Source organism: Zootermopsis nevadensis, unplaced genomic scaffold, assembly GCF_977971745.1.
Source record: "Zootermopsis nevadensis isolate Lab colony 2312 unplaced genomic scaffold, Znev_1.0 Znev_ptg000001l, whole genome shotgun sequence".
Classification (NCBI taxonomy): Eukaryota; Metazoa; Arthropoda; class Insecta; order Blattodea; family Termopsidae; genus Zootermopsis; species Zootermopsis nevadensis.
In genome coordinates this window covers 10,303,223-10,320,944 of record NW_028259133.1, presented here as the reverse complement: position 1 = coordinate 10,320,944, position 17,722 = coordinate 10,303,223, and the positions used below count along the sequence as shown (strand labels likewise).

General features: G+C 33.8%; 1 protein-coding gene and 1 long non-coding RNA gene across 7 annotated transcripts in view; one reads left to right on the top strand and one right to left on the bottom strand.

Moving 5' to 3' along the window:
• Nucleotides 1-17,722, top strand: part of LOC110829915 (uncharacterized) — a 588,956-nt gene that overhangs the window by 231,568 nt on the left and 339,666 nt on the right. The gene's annotated exons all lie outside the window — the stretch shown is intronic.
• Nucleotides 5,051-17,722, bottom strand: part of Scr (homeobox sex combs reduced) — an 86,192-nt gene continuing 73,520 nt past the window's right edge. For 2 of the 3 annotated variants that reach the window (XM_087342606.1, XM_087342614.1), the window contains exon 4: nt 11,054-12,967. In XM_087342606.1, coding sequence (XP_087198732.1) covers nt 12,855-12,967 — 113 coding nt within the window. In that variant the 3' untranslated portion in view covers nt 11,054-12,854. Of the gene's footprint in view, nt 5,586-11,053; nt 12,968-17,722 lie in introns of those variants that run through there. The other variant, XM_087342612.1, reaches the window with a different exon arrangement.

Below are 17,722 nucleotides of genomic sequence, written 5' to 3'. Positions count from 1 at the left end.
GAAAGAAAGCAGAGGTTCTTTTATCAGTCGCCTTCATTTCATGTTTTTAAAAAATGTTTGTTTGCGGTAAGATCGAAAACGGTGGGTTTCATATGAGGTCATAAAGCAACGGGAATCAATATTTCCCTTCCCCCATTTTTTTGTTAGCTCGGGGCCGCCTTTCGTCTCGTCTGTCCGTGACTAACTTCGTGGCGTTTCTCTGTGGTGTCCACAGCTCACTGATCTCGCTTGGAGCACTTCCTACTCAAAATCGTACTCTTCATCCCACAGCCTTGAGGTCCGTTCCATTTCTTTAGCTCTGCAAAGTCAGAAAACACTGTCTCGACGGTTTTCAGTATTAGTATGTACACCACGTGATACAACCGGAACTTTACTCAGGCACGACAAAAGTGAGATTTCAGTTATAACCGCGGCGTTGGTAAAGATGACTGTCTTTTGGGAAGTCGCCGACGTTTCACAGATACTTGCTACCCATCATCAGGGCAGCATGGTTTCCACTTCTAATCCTAATGCTTAGGTTTCCGAACTTATAAGAAAAATGTTTATTTATTTTACAGCTGATTATATAACATCGCATAATATGATGAGTATGAAGGCAAAGATCATGGAAGGAAGCAATCATATCTTAATTTAATATCCTGTCATTTGACTGGAGGGACTGAGTAAAACCACCAATAACCTCGGTTAGGATAAGAGATATCCGAGGTGAGTTTTGTACCACATAACTGTGGAATGTGACGCAGGAGTGCCAACAACTGAACAGCGACTTTCGCTTTACTTCTATCTCATAATGTAAATAAATAGAAATTGACTTGAAAGCTGTAACCATGCTCACATTATTTCCAAACAGAAATGTGGCAACATGCATTATTTTAAAATGCAGCAAGAGTTCAATACATAAATCGATGTCTGAATTCTCACACACATTCTATATTCATGTACTTTTCTTCATGTCTTGCGTTTGTATTTGTAACGTGTTTATCAAAAACCGATTATTATTCAACTGCAGTCAAGCCAGTTTCAGTATGAACAGTGGTTTTAGTGATCTGTATTCAGAGTTCAATGTCGGGTGCCGCGACATTTGACAAGACAGGATGGTCTTAAGAGGCTTCCTGTGCTACTGTGCATTGAGAGAGTTAAAGAAGGCGGCTGGACAGTCAAGCTTTAGTTTTGCTATCAGTAACAAAGATGACTACCTGTTTTACGGTTCACCACCAACATAATTCTCGGAGATGTCTGAACGATTTTTCTGCCCCGTCATGTAGCTTTGATCTTGACACAACTTGAAATACGTAACAGCAGCTAGAATAGAATAATTTTCTAAAGGCTTTTAAGGTAAAACGATCTCTTAAAACACGTAGACCAGGGTCGTGCCAACACTCTATCGCTAGCGCTGAGCCCGAACTTCAGAGTGATTTTCCAGAATGAGTGAAGTCAAACACGATAATTTTTCAGGAATTTAAAAATGAATATCTTTCTCGTATGAAAAAAAGTTTGTGCCGTAATATTGTTTAGAGCTGAGTGATGTTACTGTATTCGTTTGATTTTAAAAACAGCTCCTCTTTTAATGTTTTAACAATAAAATATTTCAATTTGTTCCAAACTGCCTTGAGTCAACTGACTTAGTATATTTTGAAAGAATAAGAATAATTCTGAAGCAGTGGGCGTATCGTAAATATCCACAGATTCAATAAAATGTTTATTTTACTCTAGAATGTGACATAAAATGTTGATAAGTTACTAACCACATCATTATTCCAATGTAACATAAACCAAGCCATAATTGCAAACTAGCAATATACTGCTAACAAGAAAATGCCTTCAACCTGAACCTGCCTGTACAGAGTGGAGTTTGTTGCCAATCTGTATTAATTTCATCTTTATACTTCTCCAGCTCCATGTTTGCTACACATTTACCTGATGCTAAAAGAATCAAAACTGCTGTCATGTGCATGTGATCTGACGTAACGCAGGCCAGAAATTCGAATTGTCTTAGACTTAGGACAATATGGATTTTGCAATACAAATAACATGAGACAGTTTAGTGTGGAATATGCAATTTGATCAGAACATGCTATGGTGGGAAAGGAATACGTTTATGCTAACAATAAAACATGAGGAAAAATACTGGCTTTTAATTAGTTTTTGGAAACAGTTCTTCAATTGTGAGCAAATTATAAAAATTCCAAAGGAACAGCAGTAATAGGTGATTTCTACAGCTTACTTAATTGTACGATGGATTTTATATAATCGTTCTGTTATATGCTTTATTTTAAATTCGGAACTTATAACTTTGAGGAGCGGGATACAGATCACAAGCTAAGCGTAATCGATGTCGGAGATTTGCGAGATCTGAAAACATACTTGTTTTATGACGATAAAATCAACACAGGTTTTCTTTATCACTCAGGTTTGTATCCGTTTCTCAGTTATTTACTGTTCTAATAAACATTTGTGGCAATAAACATTTTAATCTCATAAAAAGGAGCATTGGCTTTAATTTTTTTAAATTGCATTTATGAAAGTATCTATTATAAGTAGATCCGTTACAACCTTAGAAACGAATAAACATTTGACAAGCTAGATTTACAGGTGCAATATTTCGCTGTGGTTATCAAACTGCAGTGTCTCGGGTTATGTGTGGCCTACCACACACTGTTTGCATAACCCCGGCACAAACGTGCCGCAGAAGGATGATAATCTTGTATAAAGACCTGAAGAGTCTGCCAGGAGTTGGCGGCATCGAACTTCAAGAAAAGAGTCTAACTTTGAATTGAATGCGATTTGAAATTCTAACAGACGCAAAACTCTAAAAACATGAAATAAAGATGCTATTGTGAAGTAAATATATTTAACACACTTTGGCAGTATTTGCAATGGGTAGTAGACGGGGAAAGAATTTTTTTTTTTAAAATAAGATTATATTTTACGTGACGGTTATGTCACCGGGAGGCCCACGGATTCAATCCTGTGACTCAGATCAGATTCCAGGCTCTTGTTGACGTAGGGGATGTTTCAAATATTACGAATTAAGATTTAAGAAAATGTGGATGAATGGGTGGTAGACTGTTTCAAAGATTTATTAACAAGAATAATATTAAAATGACAAAAAATAAACTTACTTATCGCCCTGATAATGAAGGCAGCAAAAACCTCTGAAAAGTCGGTAAACATCCACAGACTACAGGGTGCAACAAACAAGAAGGTAGCCATATTTTTATTCGCAGCAATAATAATCTAAAATTTCACAAGGAAAATATTAGTATTTCAGTCTTAGAGATTTACAACAAAAGCTCAACGGTGAGTATCCTCGTGCTTTCTTCGTGTTCCGATGTTTTCTCACAGACTTCCATCTTTACTCTGGCATAGTCTTCTGGGTTACATGTTGTGACGTTGCCTGTAAGTACTGCTTCAGGAATTAGTTTTCTTTTAGATTCTTCCATTAGTCGTCCATTATTATTTTATTAAGGCACTTAAACACTGAACGTTATTTAATAAAGAAATTAATAAGTGAATAGTTGTTGAAATATGTGAATTTCTAGACACGTCACTAAAAGAAACGGTAATAATAATTTAAAATATACCATTTATAAGTTCATCAAAGTTTAACATAATAAGCTTTCCCCGTGAAACTTGCATAGGCTTTGGATTGTTAACTTCTTCAAGTTGTTTCGACATAAATGCAACCTTTGTAACAATTCGCGTCCAGACGATTAAGGACTTGCTTTCGGCATAGCAGCTACAGTTTGTTGTAGAACATTCGTAGGAGTTAATTTAACTAAAGTTATTTAGCATGTAGTTAGACCTGTATATCAACAAATTCACAACTTAAATAAGCACTGACTTGGCTGTAAAATAATCTACACTCGTTAAAATGCCACTTTTTCACTATCCGGATTTATAGTATAATGCTATTTAAATTAATCCTTGTTAATTAGTTTTTAGGTGACTTTTGAAGCTCGGTTCTTTACTAGATAATTGTGGCCTTGCCATGGGTTTCACACTTTAGTCAGTGCCATCACCGCTACTTGTTCTATATGTGGTGACGTTAACACTCCCACCCCTTTGTCACATTACACTGTGCGAGGTGAGAATTATTACCCTACAGGGACAACCCTCTCCATAGAGCTTCTACCCTTCCACTCACCCCCTAACCCCGTGAAACCAGTGATAGTCCAACTAAGTTAGGGGTAGCGTGGATATATTAGCTGTTTCATTTGCTTGTTAATTTGAATGCAGATTGAAACGATTTGAGTTAATAGCCTTGATAGTTTGATTCAATCTGTGGTTTTGCTTTTAATTATAACGTAGTTACACGACATTCACTGAGCTTAAACCTGCTAATCTTCATGAGGGACAGGCCTAAGATAAACAAATATTATGCCTTGCAGCCAAAATTACACAATTTGAACCACTGACGTTAATTAAAGCTTACGAACATATCGTATGTTTTGTAGCGAGGCTTAAAACAGAAATAACTGTCCACCCATCCCCGATAGAAAGCCCTCAACTGTTACATTTGTGCGCATTAGACACTTCCAGTCTGTTATCTGAATAAACACAACTATAATTTCATCTGTTTGACAGGAGGCTGGAGAAAATTGAATAACACTGATCTTCACAATTTGTGCTTCTCAGCAAACAGTATTAGACAGATCTAAATAAGGAAGATGAAGAGGACGGGAAATCTAGCAGGCATGAGGAGATAATGAATGCATATATAAAATTTTGGTAGAAAATTTGGACGGAAGAAACTGCTTGGAAAACCTAACCATAGACGGGAGATAATATTTAGAAGGATCTTAAGGATATAAGACATGAGTGTGTAGACTTGGATTCATCTGACATATTTTTAACTATTTAAGAAAGATTTATTAGACTACAAATGTACAGAAACCGTACATCTATGTTGAAAATCACTAAATAATATGTGATGCCGCTGCCACATTTCTTCCTAACATCGACTTAAGTTTGTTGACTTATTTATAAAATCTGAGTAAATTAAATAATATTAAATATCTAAGGAAGTAATAATAAGTAAACTGTAACATGAGATTAAAATAAAACTTTATCCTTTGCTACAGAATTAAGAAAACTAACTTTTGTGCTTTGGCATGGTTTTAATCTGCTCCACGCAGGCACATAATGAAGACAAAAGTGAAATTAAGTATGTCCCTAGTGCTTAATTAAGCACCATGCCACCAATATATAAGTATAGTGGAAATGTAGTTTCGGTAATTCTTCTCTGAAATTATAACAGTAATTGTCATTTTAATTTCCCTTTTCTTAAACTAGTTTGCATTTCATATTCTGTTTAATACACAGATTGTAAGCTTAATAATATAGATATGTTATTTAAATCTGCTACTTAAAATCACAAGATTTGTTCTTATTAGTTTAAAAATAAATGAGAAATAAAATACCTACTGTAAAGAATTCAATTGCTGCATCTTCTTTTCACTCTGAGACCATGTAAAATTCACCACTTGAATGAAATGTGAGGAGAATTCGCCGTGCTTCATTTTTCACAGTCTTGTTTCTTGAAACAGCTGAATGACTGGACGAGTCGTCTTCAGAGCCCGAATCTGGGGCATATAAAACACGGCTTTTAGTTCGGTTAGCCTACCGAAACAGAACTGGAAGTAGAGGGATAAACAGAGAAAGAATCAATCTGCGATTTCACGAATTTAGTTACGGGTTTTGTTAACTGCACCCGGAACGTATTGGTAATGTTACAATGGTGCTGTATTGTCTTCTTCGTTACCACAACAATACTACAGGTCAAGTTGAAATACTTTATTCTTTTCGAGTAAAAAACATCGTACCTTGTGATGCAGAGCACGGTGATTTTGAATCGGATAAGCACTTAAGTTAATTTACTACAGAAAAGAAGGTGGGGGGAAACATACTTAAAACAATACCTATAAAAGATTGAGATCTGGACAAGATTCGAACTCATAACTAAAAGTACAAGAATTATTTGCTCATTCCTTTCATTTCGTGTCTTTCCTATGGGAAAAATGTATAAGTTGAGCAAACTTAACACTAAGTAACCCCATGGAACAAATATCTCGAGAAACTAGTAGTTCAGTTTATGGAACTAGAATTTTCATTGTCGTGTTCACAACAGCACACATGGTAGCGATCCTAAACCAATGAATCAAGCCCACATCCTTGTATCTCTCAGATGGATTTTAATATCATTTATTCTAGGTGGTTTCTTACTTTAAGATATTGAGGCTTAAGTTTTTGTATGTATTTTGATTTCTCCCATGCGTATTACATTCAACGTTTATCTCATCCTCCCTGATTTAATTACACCATCAATTGGTAATGAGTGCAGATTACGTTATTATTACTTAATTTCTTCAGGTTCTCATGAAGTGAAATTTTTGTGTTTTCACGGAGATGAACATGAAATGACTGTCCTCTGGGTTTAGCTCCATGTAGTCTCTTACAAACTGACCAAGGTTTCAGATGTCTTTAATGCCTCCGTCTTCCTAATGATGGAAGCAGTAAGCACCTCTGAAACGTCGGTAAGTTCTTAAGACACTACACTGCACAACAAAACAGCGGAGTAAGTTATCTTCAGTCTTCCCTCTAACTTTGAACTTAGTGATCCGTATTATGTGTTATCTGATCGAGTGTGCAACATTAAAATGTATGCAATTTTGTCAATGGTGGCGTAATATCTTCCTATCTATGGCTATAGTCACTGGTACAAATTGCTAACTCTTCTGTGACATCTGTTTTCGATTTTTTTTATTGGGCCTTATAGCGATGTAACTAGAAATACTTACTCCTGAAACCTCAGTTGCAACTATGTGAACCGCATACTGTCCGTAATTGTGCATTTTACCAAGATAGTGAATGTATGGGTTTTGTAAATTTCCCAGAGTAGAAGAGAGACTCTTTCCTAAAAATCATTAACTAACTGATCTTTGTCATTAATACACGTTGTCTTTTGCGATACGCTACGGACTGACTCTTTAAATGATACGCAAATAAACTTAGGGTTCAAAGGTGAAACCAATTTAATTGATTTATTTGCAACTAGGGACGTAAGCCCGTTTCAAATCATTTATGATAGATTTTGGCTTTCGTCTGTGCTAAAGACAAACAATCCACAAGATTACATTTGTATCACAACTCAGAGGACAGCAATTTTTACTTCAAAACACACTCAGTTGAAAACCTTGGGCTATCGAATAGAGATCGGACAGAGATACGTTTCGACAAACAATTCTAAGGTCATTCAGTCATCATCTTCTTATACTGATAAATTTTAATATTATCTTCCATTTATGCCTAAGTCTTCCAAGCAATATTTTTCCTTTCGACTGAAATTTTGTACAAATTTTAATCTGACACATTACATCATTGCCCTTGATTTTATCACATAATAAGGCATTATGAAGATATGTGAATATTTATGTCCTGTAGCAATTTTGATGCAGGAATAAAACTTCGGACATAATATGACATGACATCACAGGTAATATTTTTTGTTGTGTTAGGGGATACAGATACAGGCGAGTACGTCTTCAGTTATACATCGTTGTAATACAAATTAGAACTTTATACACAAGAGACAATTATATGGAGAAATTGATATTTTTTAAATAAAGCATTTCATTGTGTTATATAACATATCGATAAAATAAGTTCGTCAGAGCTGGATGTTTAGTTATCTCTGCTAACTTCCCGGTGAGAGCATTGGGCATCACATTTATTGTATATACTTATGCAAGTAACGTAATTCCACATTCCTGTAATTAAGATTATTTGTGAAGTGGGCGTGGTGTAACCGATAAGCATCTAACCCGCAATAACGGTCTATTGAAATGCACAGAAATCTGTGCTATTTTATTCTCGGCAACACCTTTCCTGAGTTTGCCATGTACTCTGTCTCTCCTGCTTAAAAGAAGTCACAAATAAAACATTTGGAATTAGTATCATGAGTGTAATTTTCTTAGGCTTGTTAAATACAGCATTATTCGAGGATGGCATATCAAATGAATCTTTGTTCAGTGTTACTTCCTGTTTTCTAAAAATATGCAAGCACCCAAGCGGAATAGAGGACTCCTGTATATATACTGCATTAGAATCGTACTTTTTAAACAGGTTTACGCTAATATATCAATTTTCCTTAAGTGTTATTTCTCAGTGCGCACCATGTCTTACGGAACTTGTCCTTACAAGTGGGCTTTTTTGTTGCGGACTTAATGAAATTAACAGAAGAAGCCAATCTTAACATTTTTGCTCATGATACTGAATGAAATTTCGCACATAAGTAATCTGATAAAAGGGATGCAAGGAAAAAATGAAATAAAGTTGGAACATAAAATTTTGTAAATGCATTTGACTAACTTCCCTTATACAAGGATAAAGTTCACCTCTTTCTACATCAACTCCCTTTTGCCTGCCGACCATTTTCATCTCAATCCAACCCTCTTCGTCTCTTTTTATCATTACCTCTCTTTCCTATTCTTTAACAAATCCCCTCCTACTTTTCTATACCACTCTTCCCTCATCCGCATCTCCGTCTGATGCAGAAGTATTGTTTTCGTCTCTTTCTGCACCCCTCTCTTCTTCCGCCATTGCTAACCAATCATTAATCATTTGCCCATACTATCAATGAGTAGTTTCTCCCTGATACTTGATGCGGAATAGACGGACGGACGGACGGATAGATATGTTGAACGCGTTGTGTACGTAGGAAGTGAATCATCTATATAGCCTTACACTTTGAAGATTTCTGGGATTCCAACCATGACTGCAGATAAAGAGCACACAGCAAGCTTGATTTTTAAGACACGCCGCTTATGTGTATAAAAATTCGACTAAATAAATTAGATGTACAATGATGAATATATTCACTTTGACATTTAGATAATGGCGTATCAGTTTTATAAAACTAAATTTATATTTTGAGCAAGCCCAAGACGAGATTTCAGGTTCTCTCGGAGGCGAATATAAAGATAGCTGCCTTCTTACATGATGATAGAGGCAGCAAGGATTTCTAAAACGTCGGTAACAGTCTACGAGACTACACGGCGCAACGACCCTGAAGACAGCCATCTTGAACCTTTGAAATATTTGTAGATAAACATCTTACGTCTAGTATTTGGCCTATAGGAACTGTTTCTAGTGATAGTGCCTAAGAAATTCGTTTGGTACGGAGAAGAGCTATGTTGCTCGTTAATGAAATTCACGGGATGGAAACCTCCAACCTTTCAGTTATGAAACACTGTTGACTCTTTTCGCATTTATCGAAACCATTTGAATATATGGTAAAAATGTGGAATTGTGACACAAAATCTTCGTCTACTTGAAGCGTATGGAAACTTACTTTCGCTGGCCTGAATATAACAAACCCATTTACGTTAGTCGAGAAAATTGGGTTAGTGAAATATCCTGAAGCCACTATAGGGTTTCATATTCGAGAGTCGACAAATTCTAGTCTGGTGCTGCCACCGGTTCCATGATCAGAGTTTGTGAAAGTAATATGCCTACAATAAAAAACTGTTTCTTATAGAATCTTCAGAAAAAGCTTCATCCGATAAAATAGAAAACAGACCATTAAAAACTACAAGTTTTCAGAATCGGCTCCTTCAGTAGCCAGAGTCCTTCATTGTCTTGTTATTTAACGATTGCTCCCTGATGTGACTGTGTTACTAGATGTACCAACTGCTAAAAAAATTATTAACGATGTATTTTACGCAAAGAACGAATATATGAATCCCGTATGATCCTCAGAATTAGCAGTGATCATTTCCTTTTTCAATTGTACTTGTAATTGAGATGCGTTCAGGTAAAATTATCTTGGATTCGTGCCATTTTCTTGCAGTATTTTGAACGTGTCTTATCATTTCGTTTTCTAAATGTTATAATTGTGATAGTTATTACCAACTTCTTTTTGACACACTGGAAGTTGCTGGATTCCAGAAGAGGTAGTGCAGAATGAACGTATGCCACATTATTGGACAAATCGGTTATCCCTTCGTTAAAGTGGACAAGTATTTTGGTAGCAAGTGAGTATCTAATGGCATTTGGAGATTAGAAGTAATGATATGAAACTGTTGCGTCTAAACTTATATTTCTGATGCAGTATGTGTCTTTGTATAAACATTATGAATTTCAGACATATCTGCTTTATTATAAACTTGTTTATTGACATAGAACTTTATTGTCGATTATATTTTTATTGCGGTCGTATGCTTTCTATTTTTAATCTGAGAATTTAGTTTGAATACAGTCAAATTGAGCTTAAAGAAAATATTTTACAATTGTAACTATTTTGTTTAATTGTAGACGTCTTCATGAAATTCTCTGTCACAGAATTTTGAAACCGATGTTTTCTAATTAAAATGTATTAATGAAGATGTCTTAATTAATTATAAATCTATGTTAAATTTACAAATTTTACTGTTTCGTTCCTAATTCATTTCTTGCTGTTTCATCCACTGCCCCTGTGTTGTTTTTATTAATTGCTTAATATTACAGTATTAATAAATAAGTAATATATTTATTCGTGTAACTCCCGCGTTGTCCTTTATACATGATTTCCTTTATTATGTTTCAATTTATGCCAAACTCAAGTATCATTCTGATGTTCTTTGCGTGCAGTATTGCGCCTTCGTATATTTAGTTACATTATAAAAGCAAAAAATGGAAAATATTCACAACTCTTCGCAGTTTTGCTGTTTTACTAAGGATGTGTTGGGAATATTTAGGAATGAGAAACCCCAAAACACTTTAATGTATATTATTCATTGAGGACGTTTTGGTAAAGATATATAGGTCAGCATATTAATCTGAAAAGACTGTAAGTTAGTTCCTTTCTTACAGTTTGTTTTTCATTAGGAAATAATTTATTTTGTTCTATGAATGAGAGACCCTGTGCATAGGTTGACTACACTGAATACAGCCTATATTACCACGGCAGCAGAAGCAGTGTTCCGAAAAGTTTTGTTATCCTCGATTTTCATCATTATAATTATACTCATAGTTACTCAACAGAACATGTGCAGACAAACACGTATACAACACGTCAAGGTTATGTGTATAATTATCAACATTCGTACAGCCAAACTGTTGCTACATATACAATCACATTTAATGAAATTTACACAGGACATTTTTATAATTATGTTATCACCTATAATTAAAATGCACGTTTTTTTCTAAAAGCTAAGTATATTGAGCCACACATGTTCGGCCGTATTATAAAAGCCCACTCATGCACATTCACACACATGCGAGGAAACACACACTCATTATTTACACTTGTTAAATTTTAATTTTTTCTTTAACATTTAAACCTGATTTTTATTTAAATATACACATTATGTACTTGCAAGAATCACAAACACTTAAATTTTTGCTTAAGAAGAATATGATGGAAGGAGGGTAGCTTATATTGTTTGTAAATTATTACCATTTTGGACAAAGGAGATACGTTTCTCTTCGGTTCCATTATTCAGGATGCATGTAACGATTATTATATCAATACTGACTACTTATTTAAAACAAATAATTTATTTCTGTATAGTATTTTGTATTTTATTCATAGTATATATATATATTAGAAGACCACGTAATTGATGCTGATGTTGTATAATGCAATATGTCTTTCAGGGAAATTTAAAAGACAACATTCGTGAAGTATATTGATGGCTCTAAGTAATTTGTAAGCATGACCAACATGAAAATATCTATTACATTATCATCATTATAATGGTTAGATTTCTTATTATCATGAAAGTCGATTGCAGAATGATACATTTTTTAATTACTGCTGTTGTTAGGTTCACGTACCTCCTTTGTTTCTATACGTAACAGCTGAGTCTATTAGACACTGCTATTGAGGAGAAAACACCAATAAACATATTTACATTAAAGCACGTTCCATTTTAGCATTCATTCTGTTATTTTTTAAATAATCTCCCAACTATAATAAATAGTTTAAATAAAAACTATATACTTCTGCGATTCTGTTTTAAATATGGCCACATGTATTCTTAACTATTAGATGTCCATTCGTAATTCGCAATTTTCATTTAAGTCCAACCAAGGTCGTATACCAATGTTCAGTTATAATATGTTATTTCGTGCATCTATATAGAGTGACAGTTATTTATCTATGGCTTCGAAGAATAATATTAAATAATACTTTCCGATTATCTTATCTTGGTTTGTGTTACGGATAATATTGGTTTTTACCCTTTTACTTAAATCGCCATTGCAGTTTAAGGGTTATAACGTAACACTAATAAAATCATGTCAGTGTTATATATGTATGAGACATTCTGCGGGAATCAGGACAGTTATCAGACGTTCCTCCCATTTTGAAATTATGTACTTTAAACACAGATTATAACTGTTGACGATTAGTTTAAAAGATGTCAGTAAACTTCTATTATAACACTGTGTGTTTGAATTGTTTGCGAGCTGTTTCAGTTTAATACGTTTCATAATATTGTCACAAGTAAAAATTTTTTACTTAGCTGATATAAATAATCTCTCGCTTATTTCTTGTTGAATGTGTATCAACAGAATAATCAGCAACGACATATCTTAAGAATTTTATCAGAATCTCACAAAGAAGCATAAATAACTTCTTATAAATTATGTTAATCATCACATAATTTTGTCTATGTAAGAAGTAAATAAACACCCCAACATTCGTTATATAACGAATGAAATTCAACATGGAACCCATTATTGTTTGTGGACTAGCAATTTTTCCTCGCATACATTTGCAGTATTATCGCGGAAAACTTGATTCACATTTCAGCTGATGCTCACGTTGTCATGGATTCTTATTGTTGGGGGTATTGTTGCCATTCGTACTAACTGTACGGACTTCCGCAGGCGTACAAGCCGCGTTGCATAGGCCCCACCCCCATCCCCATAGCTTGATGAAAAGCGTATCCTTCATCTTGTAGCGAAGCCAAGTGGAAATCTGAAAAGAAAGTAACAAGCGATCAAAGAAGAAGTTTCAGTTGGTGGAAAGAAATTCTCAGAATTTTGAACCACACTCTCGTAGTTCGGTATGTTATAAATTAAAGATGGCTGTCTTCTGGGTCGTAGCTCCTTGTAGTCAGGTAGAAGTTTACTAACGTATCCATCAGCAAGGCGATGACTCACCGCCTTGCTGATGGAGGCAGTAGGTACCTCTGAAACGTTGGTAAATTTCTACCAGACTACAAGGAGCTACGACCCAGAAGACAGCCATCTTCGGACTCACCGCCGTAAAAATTAAGATTGCTTAGGATATGTGCGCGCATAAATTTTGTTTTTCCAAAACGTTGCCACGTCCATTTTAGAATAAAAACAGTTGTGAATTTCTGCTTAAACATACTGAGGTGCTGGCCTGAAACACGTTTCAAATGGAGATTACAAGACTTTGATTTACTGCATTAAAGTTTATGTCGAACATAAAATTCGAATTAAAATAAATCAGATTATTATAAGATGGTGATGCTCTGTACTGCGCTGCGAAAGGGCAACTTCAATCGGCACATTTTATTTGTATTCAAACTTTTGATTTCATGATTATATGCAACCAACAAAATTTAGAAGGCCAATAAAGTAACTTATGAAGAGAATGCAACAAACTGTCTGTCTGTCTGTCTGTAAGACGTCATGATCCTTTGGGTTTGACGTACACCCTTGTCTGACTCGAAATGTTAGTTTTAAATAAAATAACCACTGGATAAATGTATATGGTTTCCTTAATTATTTTTATCACATTTCCCGCGCATCACATCTTTTTAGGCAGTTTCTGTGTATATGTCTGATAAATACCACGCACTGTATTAAAAAATTTATAACGACAAGGCGTGTTGTAGTCGTCAGTCAAAAGATTATGTATCCAACATTATTTTCATATAAAATGACTTCGATAAAGTTTTTATAATTTTTATACACGTGTCAACTGTCAGCATTCATAAGGTTCCGATGTAAGAGTAGTGATAATGGTCCACGTTCTCCTATCACCATCAACGTTCATGTAAAATCAAACGTTGTCCTCGTTTCACTGATATTACCATGAAATAACAATTCAAATGTCCACATGTCTTATCATCCAGACCGTATCTGATGCATTATCAGTTCCTCCGATATATACAAGTTATTTAAATGAACTAACTAGCATTACGTGCATTCACAGGAAGACAGTTTATGGAGTATAGTTTCTGAACTTTATCTAATGTCTAAATAGATTCCAGACAACTGGAATAAAAATATTCTTTTTATGGTTTGTGAAAAGCATTTTAACAGGTTGCGTGGATAATATATTTATAATATAGTAAATTAAAAAATTACCCATAAGATTTTTTATATTTATTTGAAGGCTCATCTTTAGCAGTACATGAAACAATGTGTGAATACAGCAATAGCTTTTATTGTGTGTAGACAGAAAACAGACACATGAAAATTCTAAATACTTAATAGCCTATGCTGTAAAACTTGAAGATTTCATAACATGAAACCTATCGATTTAGAGTGCATAGCATGCCTTGTCTAAACCCCTGTTAACAGAATTGTAAATAATATTTTTCGGCAGAAAGTAACATTTTAATGTGCACTCTATGGAAGTAAAATGTTGGTTTAATTTTAACCTCTATATGTAGCATTTGTCGGTAAATTTAAATATAATAGTTAGTGACCATAAGTAAATTCAAAATATTTACTGTACTCTAGGTTGATATATTTCATTGTGTGGACTATAGTATTATCTATAAGATTAGCAGCGAAATTTTCAGATAATTACCCAAATAACATATGGTACCATTACTTATGATACCGTACGTAACCTTTAAAAGAGTATTTTATGAAATAGAAACCTATATGAATAACATATAAGCCACTAGTAACTGAGTTCTTTTTAACAAATTTTTAGACGACATTCTAGATTTCATTATTACTGCTTTGAATTAAACATTACAACTAACTATGCCATGTAATGTTTAGCTGTAATATATTCTAAAATACATTAATTTATTTATATTACATGCTAAATATTTTTAAACCCCTGTGTATTTCCGAATTTGTTTGCTTTAACTTCCAGAATTGAGTAATACATATAAGTAACAAATAAGTTTGGATATCTATGTTTTATAACTTGTATTAAGCACAAAGATGAGAAAGCCAATTCTGGATGATGTTACACCAATTTTTCTATTTGACATTCTTCTTGCTTTATCTTTCTTGTGGTACTTCAGACAATAAGCGTGTTGACTGTACATTTCATCTTGGTGTAATGGTTGGCTATACACATTCTCATTATCTAATATTATACTGGACACTTCACCTCAATACATGAAACAAACGACTTGAAAAACACACGAACGAACTTGTACGTACATATACTTAGAACAGGCAGAAACTATACTTATGCTTACCAACAAATCAGTTTCATACTTTGTTTCCTACATGAAAGTGAGTTTTATGTACTGTACAACGTTTCTTTGGCACGAACAACCACAGTTTGTGACACACGAATCATATATTTTAATAGGACCATTCATATATACACGTAAACATATAGATATTTAAAAATAAGGAAGCTTGTCCATGTTAAAACTCATATCACTGAATATTGCTCCCACAATATTCTGTGGATAAGAATTTGTCCTGATTAAATTATCACACGAAAAGGAACAGGTACAAAACGGTCCTACAATATATGTTATCTATTTACTCATATTTTGTATTAATACTTTCTTCCGTTGACATAACAAATGATAGATTAAGGTGACATCCTATTAGAAATGGTCTTGTATTTTCTAACAAGAAAGATTCTGTTCTAAGAACGTAAGGCAATGTGATATTTGCAGCAAATTGGAATAAATTTTGACTCCTACAATTCAGATTTTGGCAGTCACTAAACCCTCCCTGTAATTTTGATTGTGAATTAAATTTCAGTGACTTTGCGACTAATGTAACTGGAAACTTTAGTTTCAGAGCAACATAAATGAAGCCCTTAAAAGTACAGTATTATGTTGATTTAACTGTTAATGACATATGTACAACACACTTTGTACCTGAATTAATACAAGTATCAGCAAAACTATGATAAAATTTAACAGATTAGACACGTATTATTTTCACTCCAGTTTTATCATGTATCCAGATTATGATTAAATTTTACTGAATTACACTAAAAATAAATATAATTAAGAAGTTTATGACTATTATTTGAATGTTCAGTAATATTTCTGGGGCCTGTATGTCATTATATAAAAACACAAATCTTATATATTTGCCTTGGTAACAAACATATCTATGAATGTAATTTCATTTAAACAGTTATTCAAAATAATTAGAACTCTTATGTGTTATGAGAAATTACCAGATGTAGCCTACATTTTATTCTGTAAACATAATATATAATTACGGAAAATTACGATTTGGAAACTGTAGTCTTGTTTTAAAACCTTACATACTGTGTAATGTATTGGAATATACAATATGCATACGAATAAAACTGCTTACACTATGTCATAGTGTAAACAATTTTGTTTGTATGCATATTTTGTATTGTAGCATTGTTTAACAAACCAAGCCATTTATTTTGAATTTACTTTATTGATGTCAAATTACTACAGTACACTATGTACCTATACAATAAGTCCTGGCAATGTGAGATTCCTAATACCGGTTAGTTTCGATTAACGTAAATTCTTGTCGTATTTTATACGCGGCAACTTATGTGCTTACAAGTAAGGGCATGACACAAGTGGATTAATTTTAGTGACTACTTTTAATTCGTAAAATTACATGTGTGTTTCCTTTAAATTTATTTGTAGTTATGTTTGGTAAAAACATAGTAGCATCGCCATAATTGAGGATTGGGTTATTATCATTAGAATCAACGTTGTTTTTGGCTGTAGATACAACTTATTTACTAGGATGGCACCCTAAAAATTTACCTAATTTGCAATACGGCAATATTTCGCAGTAATACTAAGTAAATTCCATTATTATTATTATTATTATCATCATCATCAAAATTTCTGTAAGTTTTTATTACACCACATGTTTAATTGAAAACCGCTATAATGAATCATGACATTTTAATTTATTGGTCCCCGTGACAATTCTCTTAAATAAATACTTGCGTATTTCTATGTTTTCCGATGTTGCCTCACTAATATCGCAATTAGTAATACATTCGCAGTGTTCCTGGAGCCTCCAAGTATTGAGTTAAAATTTTTCACGTTTTAAACATTATATCGACTAACATATATTGAGGTTCCTAAAATACGTTTGCGGAATGAAGTAGCGTGACTACACGTTAGCTTAATATTGCTGATGGAAAAACAATTTTTCGAAACGTGTATTTACATATTTTACACTGTTCAGGAAAATATTATCGTTTTGTAAAATGTGAACATAATTTACATTTTATCTTTTCGTGTTTTATGTTTTGTAATTGAGCTTCAGTTTTCTCCATGTCTATTTTAGTAATACTTTTAAAGCGAAACATTCAGTTTTTTTCCCCTTGTTTCATTAAGTGATTCATTGTGATTTTCAGTGTACTTGTGTCCAAATTATGTGTTAGTGATGAGGAACCCTAAACCCGGGTACCCTAATTTAAATAAAGCAAAACAGAATTATGTGGTAAGGTGTGCAAATTGGTGATGAGGTGGAGGTCCAAACTGATGAACGGGATGGCCATAAGGTGACATATGTGACATGTGGTATGGAACGA